Below are 17,287 nucleotides of genomic sequence, written 5' to 3' on the forward strand. Positions count from 1 at the left end.
CTCTAGGCTGTAAGTATAACAAGATTAGAAATGTAATTCATCAGAGTCCCAAAGTTTTTGGTCAGTGAATTTATCTAAATTTTGAACCATTTTTACATTTTAAACTTACTAAGTATTCTGTAAATAGGACTCTTTTAGCGTAGAAATGTGATCACGTTTTGACCTTGGCATCACTTGCAGGCTTAAAATTTTTTTTAAAAATTATTTGATATAGGCTTTTTAAAAAGAAAATGAGGTGTGATTGGCACATATTATATTCCTGTGACTTTTAACTGGAAGTTTGTTTTAAAATTTCAAGGGTCGATGAGATGTGTATATTTATCCTTTCTGTGTGCATTATAGTTCCATAAACTTCAACAGAATTCTTACTCAGTATTTGTTTTTCCAGGCTAGAGTCCTATGCTGTTTTGGTTGAAGATAGACCCTTTCATTTCTTTGAAAGAGGTGGGTGGGATGTGTCCACCTCCTACAGCTCGGGTTTTAAATGTTAACTTTCCCCCATCTTGATGCATATCCATGGTTCCTGGCTGCTAGTTTAGGAGAATAGTATATATTCTCTGGTCATATAAACGGGCAGAGCCTTTTTCCTGGAGATCTTTCATTCATATGCTTGACAAATATTTGAGCATTCTGTGTTTATTATGTATGAGACACTGTTGTAAAGATGTTGGGAGTATGGCTGTGAATAAGACTGACAGTTTTTTTGCCCTTAAGGAGCAGAAAACGTTCTAGTGGAGGAGAGAGAATAAACAAGTAAGGAAGTGAATTTTTATCAGTGATAAGAGTGTGACAAAAGTTGGACTTCTAAGTGTTAATGACAAGGGCTGGTAGGAGACTACTTTAGATAAAATGGTCTGAGAAGACCTCTCTAAGAAGGTAACATTTGAGCTAATATCTGAATTATAAGGACTTAGTGTTGATAAAAACACCTTGAACAATTTGTTCCATAGGGAAATACCACCTAATAACACCTATTCCGAACAACGTTCTACAAATTGCAAGAAAAAAGTCCTGTATTCAACTCTGTATTAGTCTGCTGGGGCTGTCATGACAAAATACCCCAGCCTTTGTAGCTTAAACAAGAGTTTATTTTGTTCCAGCGCTGGAGGCTGGAAGTCCAAGATCAAGGTGCCAGCAGGATTGATTTCTCCTGAAGCCACTCTCCCGTGTTGCAGATGGCTACATTCTCACTGTGTACTCATATGGACTCTTCCCTGGTACATCTTATAAGGACACCAGTCAAAATGACTAGAGCCCCATCATTTAACTTCAATTACCTCTTTAAAGGCCCTATCACCTGTATTTAGTTAGGTTCAGGTACTGGGTGTTAGGGCTTAAATATATGAATTTTGGGGTGTGGGGAGACACAATTCAGTTGTAAATAGTGAAACATAGCTATGTTTCTTTCTCTTTCTGACTATTTGGAAATTATTTCAAACTTACAAACTTGAAAAACTTGAAAAAATAAAAATAGTACATAGAATCCCCAGATTCATTTGTTAACATTTTGCTCCGCTTGCTTTATTACTTGTACATTATTTTTGCACTCCTGCCCCGCCCCACCCCCCATGATTTTTTTCCTAAGTTCTGTACATCATGGCCCTTTACCTCTAGATACTTCAGTATGTATTTCCTAAGATACTAGTTTCCTAACACAACGCTTATGTAATTGTGTGTTGCAGTTATGAACTGCAGCAAATTTAACATTGATAAATAATTTACAGTTTTAATTCTAATTTTTTAATTCTGATTTTGTTTTTGACCCAGTATTGTCCCTTATAGAATTTTAACTGCTCCAAGACAGGACCCAGTCTAGGGTTTGGTATTGTATTTAGTTGCTATGTTTCTTTAGCTTCTTTTTTGATGTGGACCATTTTTTTTTTTTTTTTTAATGTTTGTTTATTTTGAGAGAGAGAGATGGAGAGAGAGAATCTCAAGCAGGCTTTGCACTGTCAGGGCGGAGCCTGATGTGGGACTCTGAGATCATGACCTGAGCCAAAATCAAGAGTTGGACACTTAACTGACTGAGGCACCCAGTCACTCCAGTGTGGAACATTTGCACAGCCTTTTTTTTGTCAGCATGACATTGACATTTTTTGAAGAATACATCTCCTCTTAAATTTTTAAAAATTATTTTTATACTTTTTATCTTAAACAATAGAAGTTGCAAAAATAGTGAAGAATTGCTTCTCCCAGCTTCCCCCACTAGTGATACCATATATGACTGTAGTGCCACATCAAAATCCGAAACTGACATTGGAGCATTACTGCTAACTAGATACAGGCCTTATTCAGTTTTCACTGGCTTTTACCTGCATTTTGTGTGTGTGTGTGTGTGTGTGTGTGTGTGGTTGTGTGCACTCATGCACCTCCACCTCTTTGTTTTTTAATAGAATGTACCTCATTTGGGGTTTGTGTGATTTTTCCTTTTGAATAGATTGAGATTATTCATTCTCAGTAGTATACTATATATGTGATGATGCATCTCACAGTATCACATCAAGGGGCAAATGGTGTTTGTTGGTGATGTTAATTTTGATCACCTGGTCAAGGTCTTGCCTGATTTTCCCCTCTATTGCTACTTTCTGTTTTTTTTGTTTTTTGTTTTTTGTTTTTGTTAGTCCCTTGCAACTAATAAGCAGCCTGTGGGAAGAAACTTTTAAGACCATGCAAATACACTGCCAGTCATCACAACTTCTTGATTTGGCATCTATTGATGATGCTTGCCTGATCCTGTCTTTACTTGACGGTTGCAAATGATGATTTTCCAACTCCAGCACTTCCTTCACATTTACCAGTAGGCTCTCAGCATTCTAACATGCTCAGGTGTCTTCTCTTTCCTTTCCTTTTTTTATTATTGGTATGGACTTGTTAGCATTTTGGGGGGGATTTTTGTGTCTGTATTCATTGGAAATAGTGGTCTATAGTGTTCTTTTCTTGTGATGTCTTTGGTTTGGTACCAGGGTAATTCTGTATTGAGAAGTGTTCCCTCTTCTCCTGTTTTTGGGGGGACAATTTGTCAAGAATGGGTAGGAATTTTAATATTTGACAGACCGTGAAGCCTCTTTTAAGGCATCTTGTCTGAGGCTTTTCTTTTGTGGAAAGTTTATTATTAATTCAATTTCTTGACTGGAAGGTCTATTCAGATTTTCTGTTTCTTTTTGAGTCAGCTTTGATAATCTGTATCTTTCCAGGAATCTGTCCATTTAATTTAGGTTATCTAATTTGTTGGCATATAGTTGTTCAAAATATAGTTCTTTTTCATTTCTGTAAGGTTGGTAGTATGTTCCCCCCCCCCTTTTTTTTTGCCTGATTTTAGTAGTTTGAGATATTAGTCTTCTTTGTAAGAGTTTGTCAATTTTGTTGAGCTTTTCAAAGCACCAACCTTTGACTTTGTTGGTGTTCTCCATTGTTTTTTATTCTCTGTTTCACAAATTTCTGTGCCAAAGTATTTATTATTCCTTTCCTTCTGTTTGCTTTGGTTAGTTTAATTTTCTTGTTTCTTAAGGTTAGGTTATTGTTTTGCTGTCTTTTTTACCATAGGTGTTTATAGCTGCATATTTCCTCTAAATACTGTTTTATTGCATCCTTTATGGTTTTTTTTTTTTTTTTTTTTGAATTTAAGTTAGTTAACATACAGTGTAGTCTTGGCTTCAGGAGTAGAACCCAGTGATTCATCTCTTACATATGATACCTGGTGCTCATCTCAAAAAATGCCCTCCTTAATGCCCATCACCCATTTAGCCCATCCCCCCACCCACCTCCCCTCCAGCAACCTTCAATTTGTTCTCTGTATTTAAGAGTCTCTTATGGTTTGCCTCCCTCTGTTTTTATCTTATTTTACCTTCCCTTCCTCTATGTTCATCTGTTGTTTCTCAAATTCCACATGAGTGAAATCATATGACACCTGTCTTTCTCTGACTGGTTTATTTTGCTTAGTATAATACTCTGTAGTTCCATCCACGTTGTGCAAATGGCAAGATTTCATTCTTTTTGATCAAGTAGTATTCCATTGGGTGTGTGTGTGTGTGTGTGTGTGTGTATAAATATACACACCACATCTTCTTTATCCAGTGGACATTTGGGTTCTGTCCATATTTGGCTATTGTTGATAGCACTGCTATAAACTTTGGGGTGCATGTGCCTCTTTGAATCAGCATTTTTTAATCTTTTGGGTAAATATCTAGTAATTCAATTGTAATTAATTAAAAAATTAATGTTTTTAACTTTTTTGAGGAACCTCCATACTGTTTTCCAGAGTGGCTGCACCAGTTTGCATTCCTACCAGCAGTGCAAAAGAGTTCCCCTTTCTCCGCATCCTCACCAACATCTGTTCTTTACTGAGTTGTTAATTTCATTCTATATGTTTATGTTGTGTTTTCATTTTCATTAATCCAAAGTATTTTTCTAATTTCCCTTTGATTCATTGGTTATTTAGGAATGTGTTAATTTCTACAAAGCTTTGAATTTTTCAAGCTTTCTTCTGTTACTGGTTTTTTATCTCATTCCATTGTCATTTGAAGGACATGATTTGTATGATTTCAGTCCTTTAAAACTTACTGAGGCTTGTTTTATGACCTAGCATATAGTCTAATCTGGACTAGATTAGACACACTTCCATGTGTCCCTGAGAAGAATTTGTATTCTGCTGTTGTGAGATATTCTTTTGATGTCTGTGTTAGATCCCATTGGTTTGTTAGTGTTGGTCTGGTCTTCTATTTTCCTTCTTGCTTATGGTGTTTTTAATAGCTATTTTAAGTCTTTTATTCTGAATCTTGACACTGTACAGGAAAAAATTAGAAATCTATTGAGTGTTTATTATGTATCAGGAACTGTTTTAGTTCCTGGAAATTTTTAAGTGAGCAAAATAGACAAAAATCCCTTCCTCATGGAGTTTACATTCTAGTGGGTATACAGACAATAAAGAAAATAAATAAGTAATATATTTAATTTATCAGTTGGTACTGTGGGGAGAAACAGGGAAAGGGAAAAGGGAACGTGTCAGGCAAGAAGTATGGGGTAGTTTATGTACTGCTAATCTCCTAAATGACATTTGATGAGAGATCTGAAGGAAGAGGAGGTGTAAGCCAGGTGGATTTTTGGGGGAGTAGCATTCCAGGCAGAGGGACCAGCAAATGCAGAGTTTGTGAGCTAAGGTTATTTAAGGATATCTTTCAGGCTCGTGAAATGCGGTCATATGATTCAGTGAAACTGCTTTGTCCTTTTGGGAATATAGATACATTTTTTTTTTTTATTACTTGTTTGAAGATTATGTAAGTGCAAAATGATTGGGTTCTCTTTCTCCCTCTCTAGTCTTGGAGCTGTACTTTGTAGCACTCTTCTCATGTCTGTTCACTAGTTTATTTTATGTCTCTCTTCCTAGAATGAAAGCTTCATGAGGGCAAGGATTTTATCTGTTATATGCACTGCTAGTGTATAGCAGACACTTAATAACTTTTTGTTTGAGGTGAAAAAATGAGTGGTCAGATATGACTTCTCAGTTCCTTCTGAACTTAATGTCTGCAAGTCCATACTTTAAAAAAACATTGTACTCCTTGTGGCTTGTACTCTGTCTCTAAGTATATGTGTGTATAATATACCAACGTATTCATTTTAAATGAGAGAGCTAGGAAGTAATTTTATTTTATTTTTTTTAAGGCCGAGAAAAATTCTGTGGGCTTCTTTTGACTTGAAACTTTTAGAACTGATACCAGGCAGTAGGCATTTTCCCTGTCTTACTTGACTATGGTTGTATATTGCATTAAAATTTTTAATTCAGTTTACTTTGAGTTTTGCATTTTGAGTTTTACAAATATTCTGAATTCTTGATCTATATTACAGATATCTTGCATTGCATTTTTAATGGAATTGTATCTGCTGTTTTTCAGGTTGTGTTATAGCTGAGCTTTTTACAGAAGGTGTACCGCTGTTTGATCTTTCTCAACTTCTGGCTTACAGAAACGGACAATTTTTCCCGGAACAAGTACTAAATAAAATTGAAGATCGCAGTATCAGAGAATTGGTAACTATGCAACAAGTATTCTCCATTAAGTTGTAATAGAATTATGTTCTCACTTTTGCATTAGATAGCTCTCTGGAGTTTTATGAATTTGGAGCAAAGCAATAAAGCATAGACTATTATGAATAGCCTATTTTTTTTTTTTTTAATGTTTCTTTGTTTTTGAGAGTGAGAGAGAACACAAGCGAGGGAAGGGTAGAGAGAGAGAGGGAAACACAGAATCCAAAGCAGGCTCTAGGCTCTGAGCTGTCAGCACAGAGCCCGGTGCGGGGCTCGAACTCACGGACTTTGAGATCATGACCTGAACCAAAGGTGGATGTTTAACCAACTGAGCCACCCAGGCGCCCCTGCCAAACAGCCTATTTTTGTTTGTTAGGGGGAAATGTATAATATTTTTCTCTTTTTTAGGCATAGAGCTCATTTGGCTTTTATTTTATTTTATTTTATTTTATTTTATCTTATCTTAATTTAATTTTATTTATTTTAAAGTTTATTTATTTATTTTGAGAGAGTCAGAAACAGAGCAAGTGGGGAGAGGCAGAGAGAGAGGGGGAGAGAGGGAATCCCAAGCAGGCTCAATGCTGCCAGCACAGAGCCTGAGGTGGGGCTCGAACTCATGAAACTGTGAGATCATGACCTGAGCCGAAACTGAGTCAGATGCCTAACCGATTGAGCCACCCAGGTGCCCCAGAGCTCACGTGGCTAATTTCATATGTATATAAACACACATAATTTTATACATACACACACGTCTGTAGCTCTGCTTTGGATAGATTTGGAAGGAGGTGCCTGGGGGTTAGAGATGTTGTCTAGGATAGAACTTGCTAGTAAGAAATGAAGAAGGCATATATCTAAAATGAAAGAGACAGGAAACATCAACTTGAATATAATGCAGTAGGATAACGCCATTTCATATAGAAGCACCTAGCTTGGTATGCCTCCCTTGACCCTCAAGGCTGTTCTGGAAGGTAAAGCTATAGAATCACTACTTAGTATAGCAGAACAGATAGGACTTCTGTGGGAGATTACATAAACCGTTTATCCACCTTAACTGTTTGAGGGGATCTTTATTACATCAGTACAGTAACTGAGGCTTGTGATGATGACTCTTGGTCATGGAAAGTTCATAGTATATTTAAAATATTCTATAGTAAGGTAGGGGATATAGAATACATTTTAATTTCTCTTACAAATGGCAAGTATGAAAAATAAGATGTTTTAAAGGAAGCCAGTTTAGCTCATTTTCAGTGAAAACTGCTCTGGCTGTTCTGTCTTTGGGTACGTCACTCATCTGTCATGTTACATTGGCTAAGTGACTTCCTGAATTTGGGCCTGTGTTTTCTTAACTCTGAAAGGAGTGAATTTGGCTAATCTTTAAGGCTTAATCTGAATGTGAAAGGAATTCTGTCAAGTCACTTTTCCTAATATTTATAGTGCATTTGATTCCCTGCAAGTTCAATGCTAGGTTCCTATTTACAAAGAAACAGAAAGCTCAAATAACTAGATATATTTTTATGGTATTTTGAGCATTTAAATAATGCCTGACTATGAGGGTCTAGGAAAAATAAAACTGTGCTCTCTGTATACTGAGAGAAAGTTATTTCTCTAAGACACCAGAAAACATATGATAAGCTCAAGTTAGGTATATCATTTCCCGTGTTTGTAGGATTTAACAGCTTTTTTATATTGCTTGAAAAGTTTGAATCACTTATTCCCTTTTTGACCAGAGTCTAGAGCTACACTGAAACCATATATTCCCTTGGACTTGTGGTATTAAGACTTTAAATCAGAATTCTGATATGTAAATAGATTTTAGTGGTTCTTTTATTCTTTTCAGATTGTGTATAATTTTGTATGTAAAAATATTGTGTATACATTTTTTTTTTCTAGAGAAAAACCCATTGTTTTTCTCAGATTCTCAGTGGTATTTCCTGCTCAGAAATGTTTTAAGAATCCTTGAGTTGTGGGCACCAATGTATTACTTCCCTGTCTTAATAAACAGGGAATGCTGAACAGGGTATATCTCCTCTGTGTGTCTGGGCCATCTGTAATACATTACTACATAGTTTCCTGTTGCTTGGTAGGATGGTTGTAGATCATATATTACAGTCAGGTTCTGAAAGTAGTTTGAAAGGCAAAGATGGTGAAGAGCCTGAATTACCTCAGAAATCAAATCCTTTATGTCATGTGTAAGTTGCCCTTGTAGCTGTCATCTGATTTAATCTGCTGTTCTCAAATCTGTTTTTTACTCCTTTTCTCTCCTTGGTGTAGGTAACTCAGATGATTCATCGTGAGCCAGATAAACGTTTAGGGGCAGAAGATTACCTAAAGCAGCAGCGTGGCAATGCCTTTCCTGAAATATTTTACACTTTCCTTCAGCCCTACATGGCCCAGTTTGCCAAGGAAACATTTCTTTCTGCCGATGAGCGCATTCTGGTTATACGGAAGGATTTGGGCAACATTATTCATAATCTCTGTGGACATGATCTGCCGGAAAAAGCAGAAGGAGAGCCTAAGGAAAATGGGCTGGTTATCTTGGTGTCTGTTATAACATCCTGTCTGCAGACCCTTAAATACTGCGATTCCAAACTTGCTGCTTTGGAACTTATTCTCCATTTGGCCCCAAGATTAAGTGTAGAAATTCTTTTGGACCGTATTACTCCATATCTTTTGCATTTTAGCAATGACTCTGTTCCTAGAGTGAGGGCTGAAGCCTTGAGGACATTGACCAAAGTTCTTGCCCTTGTCAAAGAGGTTCCTCGAAATGATGTCAATATCTATCCGGAATATATTCTGCCAGGCATAGCCCACTTAGCCCAAGATGATGCTACTATTGTTAGACTAGCCTATGCTGGTAAGAGTTTATTGTCCAAGAAATAGCCACTCATGTTTTTGAAGTTAGTGACTCTAATACGTCTTATTTCTCTGATTTCTTTGGGAATTCCAAGGGTGCATTGTGGTCCTTGAACTGTTTGTGTACAGTGTAATAATTTTTATAGCTGATCTCTTCCTGGGACTCAACTTTTGTGTGTATTCTTTTTTGATCAGAATTATCAAGTGAAAGTATATAATGCAGAATCTTACGATTTTACTGGGTATACTACATTTAATTTGGAGTAAGACTAATGTTTACAAGTATGTGCTCTGATCTAGTGTCTTTAGGCCTTTATAAAATTTCTCTGAACAGATCTGCTAGTTTGAATATCAGCTTTAGGATACAGGTCTATTGCTGTTGCAAAAGACAAATTTTGCTGGATAATTTGATGTTGAAAGAACTTAGCCTGTTACTGAATTTTAAGGTCCTTTACTATAGTGCTTAATTAAGGTGTGTGACTTCTTTGTGATGAGGTTATAACACTCCCACATGGTTGTTTTTTTTTAAATTTTTTGTAATGTTTATTTTATTTTTGAGAGAGAGCATGGCGGGGGAGGGATAGAGAGAGGGAGACACAGAATTTGAAGCAGGTCCCAGGCTCTGAGCTGTCAGCACAGAGCCCAGTGCAGGGCTTGAACTCACTGCGAGATCATGACCTGAGCCAAAGTCTGATGCTCAACCGACTGAGCCACCTAGGCGCCCCACACACCCACCTGTTTTACTTGTAATTCTTACTCATAAAATCAAGTGATACAGATTGATGTCTTTAGCTCCCCAGATTAATTTTGCATACTTTTTTTTTGAGTGGAATATGTCTCTGAAACATTAACATAATTTGTAGTTTATTTCTAATATCTGCTGGAAATCAGGGATTCTGTTTTGGTCTTTGTAAATAGTACATAATATGTGGTGATGATACTGTTACTTTTTTTGAAAGATACTAGGTTTATTAATTGTAGTCTTAGCCTGTCATTATCTTAATGGAAGATATGAAAAATGGTCTTTGGACTCTGGCCTTATCTCTAGGCACATCCACAAAGTGATTGGTGTTTGTTGAGTTTTTTTTTCCTATACGTATATTTTTATTTATATTTATCCATTGCCTATTATTTATGGTTTCTGGTTTCCATAGCTGTATGGGTATACATGTCAGGCCTAAAAAAATGCAGAATTTCTTTAATATACATATATTTTAGTTTATCATTTGTAACAAAGCGTATTTATAATTCATTTTGCAAATATAAATAATTGAACTAGATAGAATTAAATAAAAATGTATAAGTTTTAAAAACAAGTTATATCTTTCTTTAGCATTTTGTGACCTACTGTTGGTCTTAGTTTGTTCTCAGTTGTGTTAAATAGTTAAGGTTCTGATGTGTAGGTGCTATATTAACATAGTGACAGTCAGTTACTAATAGTGATAGCATAAAAATAATAGTTACTATTTACTAAAAACCCTGTGTGTCAGAGCATCTACTGCTCAAGGTTGCAAGGATTGGTTGCAAGAGATATATAGATTTTATTTTATTTTATTTTATTTTTTTTCAACGTTTTTTTATTTATTTTTGGGACAGAGAGAGACAGAGCATGAACGGGGGAGGGGCAGAGAGAGAGGGAGACACAGAATCGGAAACAGGCTCCAGGCTCCGAGCCATCAGCCCGGAGCCTGACGCGGGGCTCGAACTCACGGACCGCGAGATCGTGACCTGGCTGAAGTCGGACGCTTAACCGACTGCGCCACCCAGGCGCCCCGAGATATATAGATTTTAAGGTAGAGTCCAGATTCTAAGATACATGGGTTTTAAGAGTCTAAGATTTATATATCTCTTGCAACTAACCCTTGCAACCACCTTGAACAATAGATGTTATATTACTTTCATTTTACAAGTGAGGAAATTGGGAATGGAAGAGGCTAAATAATATGACCTAAATGTATCTGGCCTCATTCCTTCTCAGTTCTCAGAGCTGCTGGTCTGTACCTTGATTCTGAAGCAGCTCTGCTTTTCTTTGGTCTTCTGGTTCTTTATAGTGGGAGTCCATGGTAACCCAGGGTCAGTGCTGGTACCTTGCAGTGTTCCTTCATCATGGCTTGGTACATGATAAAATTGCCTTTTTTTTTTTTTTTTTTTTTCCAGTAGAGCCAGAAATCTATTTGAACTTGAATGGGCAAATATAATTAAACCACACATGTCAGTAATTATAAAATTTTTAAATAAATTTTTGAATTTCTTTCACAGTATTCTTTTAAAATTCAGAAGTGGTATAGATTTGTATTTTGTGTGAACTTTGAAGTGTGTTGTGTCTTAGATGGGGAAATAGGCATAGATATACTAAGGTTTTAGAAGTGCCTAGGAAAGTAAGAGACTTTTCCTAATAAAGATACATTTATTAAAGTGGGGACATTTCATCTAGGATTTTGACATTTTATCAGAGGATGACCCAGATTCTCCCATCTTTAGGGTAATGGCCCAGATTCTCCTATCTTTAGGCATTGCACGGTATTCACATCTTGGGTATTTAGAGGTAAATTTTTGTTCTATTCAGAACAATGTTTAACCTGGTGGGGGTGGGGAGCGGGACTCTAAGATGAGGGTGATCACTGCATTTGACACACTTACAATGTCAACTCTTGTGAGATGCACCTTGCTTGTAGTAATGTTAAAAATTAAGGAAGAATTGAATAAGATAGTTAAGCTTTATGTTCAGTGGCATTTACTGCTAAGAAAGAAGAGAGTGCAGTTGTTGGTTGGTGTGATCATATGTTAAGCACAGAAATGGGGGCACCTGGGTGGTGGCTCATTCGGTTAAACATCTGACTCTTGATCTCAGCTCAGGTCTTGATCTCAGGGTTGTGAGTTCAAGCCCTGTGTTGGGCTCTACGCTGGGCCTGGAGCCTACTTAAAAAAAAAAAAAAAAAAAAAAAAGGCACAAAATTGGAAGAGGAAGAAGGATGGGGGCACAGGCATAAATAAAAAATGGAAGGGAGAGGAGTTTTATGATTTTTACTTATATCAAGACAGGAAGGAAAAGTTAAACATTATAAGGATTTGAGATTATAATAATAAATTTCTCTCTTAATATAGAAAACATAGCTCTGCTGGCAGAAACAGCTTTGAGATTCCTGGAATTAGTACAGTTAAAAAATCTCAATATGGAAAATGACCCGAATAGTGAAGAAATAGATGAAGTTACACATCCCAATGGAAATTATGACACAGGTAGTATGACTTTCTTTTCCAGACTTCTTATTTATAATGAATTACTAATGTGGAGTTGTAAGAAACTATCATAATTTTCATGTAAGGTGAAAGAATACCATACATGTAGGTGGCAAAGATCCCTGGTGTCTGATTGTCCTATTCTCATACACTGTTATCTAACCAGAAAATGATCAGTTTGTTGTTTTTCAGCTACAATTGATTTGTGTCAATGGTAAAACTAGCCGAATCGTATAATTCTTAAAAGATGAAAGAAAAACATTGAAAACATCATAGCTAAAGAATTTAAACCTTTTCTCTGTATGTTAGCATACCTTGAGTATTCTCAAATCATGAACTGTGTTTATGTGTTTATGTCATACTATCTCTGATTTGTGTATCAAAACCCACATCTTTTACTTTAAATGAACAGATGTGATGGTAAACTCTTTGAGGTCAAAGTTCGTCTTAAGTTCTTTATATACATACAGCTTTTAGCAGGCTTTTAGTTAATGTTTATTGAGTTAAAGATTTAGAAGTAAAATAATACACTTAGTTCTAGTATGTTTCTGGTTCACAAAAGCTAGAGAAATCGAGTTTTGAGGTTTTTATGCTATAGATGATGGTAATGGCTCTGTTGCTTGTTAGAATGGTGTCATTTTTAGACAGCATATATTATCTGCAGTTGAAGGCAATGGAATAATTTTGAACTTACAGAAGGTGTATCAGAAAGGAAATCTCCACTTTTTTCATGGAATTACTTAGAAAATAATACTGTCCTACATTCTATAACTCTGTAATTGGGCCTTTATAGATAAGGGAGTTAGGTGTTAAACCTTTTTGGGAGTTAATCTAAAGTTTGTCTTAATGTGAACATAGTATTTTGCATATCAGACCACCACATCCCTTAGCTGCACCAGGAGTGGCCTCTGTCCTCATTCATTTAGCTAAGGGATAATTGTTAAACTATAAGCTCTACATCAGGAAATTGTGTATCAGGCAATTGTGTGCTTGCTGTAAACACTAGAAATACACAGTGGTGAATAAGACAGAAAAGATCCTCTTGTTGAGCTTACATTTTAGAAGAAAAGGAAAAGGGGGAGGGTGAGTTGGAGAAGAAGGTGGTGGCCAGATCATGTAAAGCCTTGGCAGGATTTGCAGTGTATTTTCTGCTTTCTAAAATAAATAAACTGACCTTAAAAATGCTTCTAAAAGTATTAATTTGTACCATCAGATTATATCCTTAACCAGTCTGGTATTTGGAAGTCCTTGGTTAAGTTAACTTTATTGGTGGCAGTATGATTTTTTTCATGCTTTCCCATAGTTTTCTCCTTGAGCCTTAAAAATAGGCATGTTTCATTAGTGAGATGGTAACCGTGCTTGTGGCATCTGCTTATCAGATGTTGTTCTTCAGTTTATATTTCGGTTTCCCATCTATCCTTCAGAGCTTTGAATAGTGGAAACATATAGTGATTATAGACTTTTTATGGTGGCTTCTGTTAATCGTTCTGTTTCTCCAAGGAGTAAGAAAGAAGACTAGGTCTGTATCTTGGGGGAAAAAAATGAATCCTATCTTTACTTTTTTTTTTTTTTTTTTTTTTAGAGCTGCAAGCCTTACATGAAATGGTCCAGCAGAAAGTTGTCACTTTGCTAAGTGACCCTGAAAATATTGTGAAACAAACCTTAATGGAAAATGGAATAACACGGCTGTGCGTATTCTTTGGACGTCAGAAAGCCAATGATGTTTTATTGTCGCACATGATCACTTTCCTAAATGATAAGAATGATTGGCATCTGCGTGGAGCTTTTTTTGATAGCATAGTTGGTATGTTTTTCCATTTGTTTTAAAATCTTTAAGATTTTGAATTATTCTCTCAAACAGTACTTCCATGAGGTCTGAGAGATAGGTGACAATACTACCAAATTTCATTAATAATGAGATGAGCTCCTAGTGTGTCTGTCTTTATGCTGCTTTTGGATAATGAAAGTCTTAGCCGATCAAGGGATTGGTTAATTGAACTGTGATATGTTCATATGAAGGAATACTATGTGGTTATTAAAAACTGTTTTAAAAGAATATTTGGGTGGCTCAGTCGGTTGAATGTCCCACTTCAACTCAGGTCATGATCTCATGGTTCATGGGTTCGAGCCCTGTATTGGGCTTGCTGATGTCAGCCTGTTGGTGCGGAGCCTGCTTTGGATCATCTGTTCCCCTTCCTCTCCCCCTTCCTCTCTGCCCCTCCCCTGCTTGTATGTATGTTCTCTCTCTCTCTCTCTCTCTCTCTCTCTTTCTCTCTCAAAAATAATAATAAATAAAAGAATAATGACTGGGAAAGTACCATTGAAATACTATTAAAGTGACTGAAGTAGGTTCTAGAAGGTAACAATAACAAATCATATGTTTATAAAGAGGTCTGGAATATACTAAGATTTGTATAGTAATTATCTCTGAGGCTGGGATTGTAGGTGAATATTTTCTTTATGTTTTCTGTATTTATCAAGTTTTTTTACAGTAAACGTGCATTAGAAAATAACTGTTGCAATCCGAAAATAAGTTAAGATACAAGTATGATTGAATATCAATTAAAAAAACCAATTTATTTATTTATTTATTTTTAAAAGTTTATTTTTGAGAGAGAGAGAGCAAGCATAAGCGGGGAGGCAGAGGGAGACACAGAATCTAAAGCAGGCTCCAGGCTCTGAGCTGTCAGCACAGAGCCTGACATAGGGTTTGAACTCACAAACCATGAGATCATGACCTGAACCGAAGTCTGATGCTTTGCTGACTGAGCCACCCAGGTGCCCTGAAAGTCAGTTTAATTAGGAAAAAAATTAAAGCTTGCATGCTATGCTTTGTGTAAACTGAAAATGTATGAAAAATTATGTAGTTTTTTTCACTTTTTTCAAAGTCTACAATTTTTGATTTTTAGATTTATCTGCAGAAGAGAGACATTTTGTATTAGACCTACATGGCTCCAATTACATTTAGATTCAAAGTTAGGAAAAAAAATGGACCTTACTTATGTTGAATAGATTGTCATGTTTGATCCAAGATTTAATATTTTTCTTTTTGAATAATAACTGATCACTTTCTACCCATTTGTACTGACCTTTTCAATTTTATATTTGGTCAGTTATAAAATTGTGTGTGTGTGTGTGTGTGTGTGTGTGTGTGTAGTTACATCTGTACCATACGTTGACTATATGCCCTATACTGTACCTTTTATCCCAGTGACTTGTTCATTCATAACTGGAAGCCTGTATCTCCCACTGCCCTTCACCCATTTACCCATTACCCCATCCTACATCGCCTCTAGCAACCATGAGTTTGTTCTCTGTATTTATGGGCCTGTTTCTGCTTCTTATTTGTTTTTTAGTTTGTTTTTTGGATTCCACATATTAGTCAAATCATATGGTATTTGTCTTTCTCTGACTTATTTAGCTTGATACCCTCTAGTCTTCCATGTTGTTGCAAATGACACTATCTCATTCTTTTTTGTGGCTGAGTCATAGTCCATTGTGTGTATGTATGGGTGTGTGTGTGTATATATATATATATATTCTTTTTTGCCTCTCGTTTTTGCCTTATATATATACACACACACACATATATATTTACATGTATATATATATATATATACACACATATATTTGTACACACACATACATACATACGTACATACACACACACACACACCACCCTTTATCTGTTTATCTATTGACAGACACTTGGGTTGCTTCCATATCTTGGCTGTTGTAAATAATGCTGCAATAAAGACAGGGATGCATATATCTTTTCAAGTTAGTGTTTTTAGTTTCTTTAGGTAACTACCCAGTAGTGGAATTACTGGATCATATAGTATTTCTCTTTTTAACTTTTTAAAAAACCTCTATACTGGGTTCTGCAGTGGCTGCACCAATTTACATTTCCACCAACAGTGCACAAGGATTCCTTTTTTTTCACATCCTTACCAATACTTGTTGTTTTCTTGTCTTTTTGATTCTGACCATTTTGACAGGTGTAAGGTGAGAGCTCATTGTGGTTTTGGTTTGAATTTCCCTGATGCTTAGTGATGTTGAACGTCTTTTCATGTATCTGTTGGCCATCTGTATGTCTTCTTTGGTAAAATGTCTCTTCAGGTCCTCTGCCTGTTTTGTAATTGGATAGTTTGTCTTTTTGGTGTTGAGTTGTGTAAGTTCTTTATATATTTTGGATACTAACCTCTTACCTGATATATCATTTGCAGATATTTTTTCCCATGCAGTAGGTTGTCGTTTTGTTTTGTTAATGGTTTTTTCTACTGTTTTGTATTAGTTCATAGATTCATCTCAGTCTTGCATCTTGGATTCATCTAACTGTTCCTACTATACTTGGCTTCTCAAATCTTTCTGTCTTTCTTGCCTTCTTCTTTCGTCTTATTTTTATTTCTTTTCTTTCTGGAAAAGATGGTGCTTAGAACTGCCATCTGTTGATCAATTCATATGTGCTTTGAATCATGCCTTTATGTTATTTTTTTATTTTAAAATAATTTTTATTTTATAAAAGTAATACATGCTTTCTATAGAAAATTTGGAAAATACAGAAGCCAAGAAGGAAACAAATCACTTCTAATATTACAACCCATTATGACCTCTGTTTATGTTTTGGTGTTTTATTCCTGTAGGGTTTTTTTGTTGTTTTTTTTTTTTCTGTTTCCATCCCATTTTTGCCATTTTGTTATGTATGTAATGAGGCACTGTTGTGTACCTGGTAAGAGTAGGCACTTTGGAGCCAGCCTGTGGGGTTCATATTCTGTCTTTGTCATTTATTAGTTGTGGTTCTTGGGGGAAATCATTTAGTCTCTTTTCTGCCTTACTTTTCCTATTTGTAAAATGGGAATAGTAATAGTACCTATGTGTCGTGAAGATAAAATGAATTAACATATAATTGTACTGGGCACATAAGTACTATGTATATATTCTATTACTTTTTACTCTTACTATTTCTTAATTCTTTTTCTGGTAACATATATTCTAAGCATTTTCTCATGTCATTAAAATTTTTTTAAACCATAATTTAATAGATTAAAATATTCCATCATATTGTTTTACCAAAGTTTATTGCTTTTGGATATTTAAATTATTTTCATTTTTTCCCATCATATATAGATAATATTTTACGTAAATATTTACTTCTGATTTATTTTCTCAGGATAG

At 35.7% G+C, this 17,287-nt stretch overlaps 1 protein-coding gene across 2 annotated transcripts in view; it reads left to right on the forward strand.

Moving 5' to 3' along the window:
• The window catches only part of PIK3R4 (phosphoinositide-3-kinase regulatory subunit 4), a 77,907-nt gene that overhangs the window by 7,688 nt on the left and 52,932 nt on the right, over positions 1–17,287 (forward strand). For both annotated transcript variants that reach the window (XM_019436224.2, XM_019436216.2), the window contains 4 exons: positions 5,889–6,022; positions 8,291–8,873; positions 11,978–12,112; positions 13,695–13,916. In XM_019436224.2, coding sequence (XP_019291769.1) covers positions 5,889–6,022; positions 8,291–8,873; positions 11,978–12,112; positions 13,695–13,916 — 1,074 coding nt within the window. The remainder of the gene's footprint in view (positions 1–5,888; positions 6,023–8,290; positions 8,874–11,977; positions 12,113–13,694; positions 13,917–17,287) is intronic.

This window comes from Panthera pardus, unplaced genomic scaffold, assembly GCF_024362965.1.
Source record: "Panthera pardus isolate Hobbes unplaced genomic scaffold, ASM2436296v1 HiC_scaffold_16, whole genome shotgun sequence".
Lineage (NCBI taxonomy): Eukaryota > Metazoa > Chordata > Mammalia > Carnivora > Felidae > Panthera > Panthera pardus.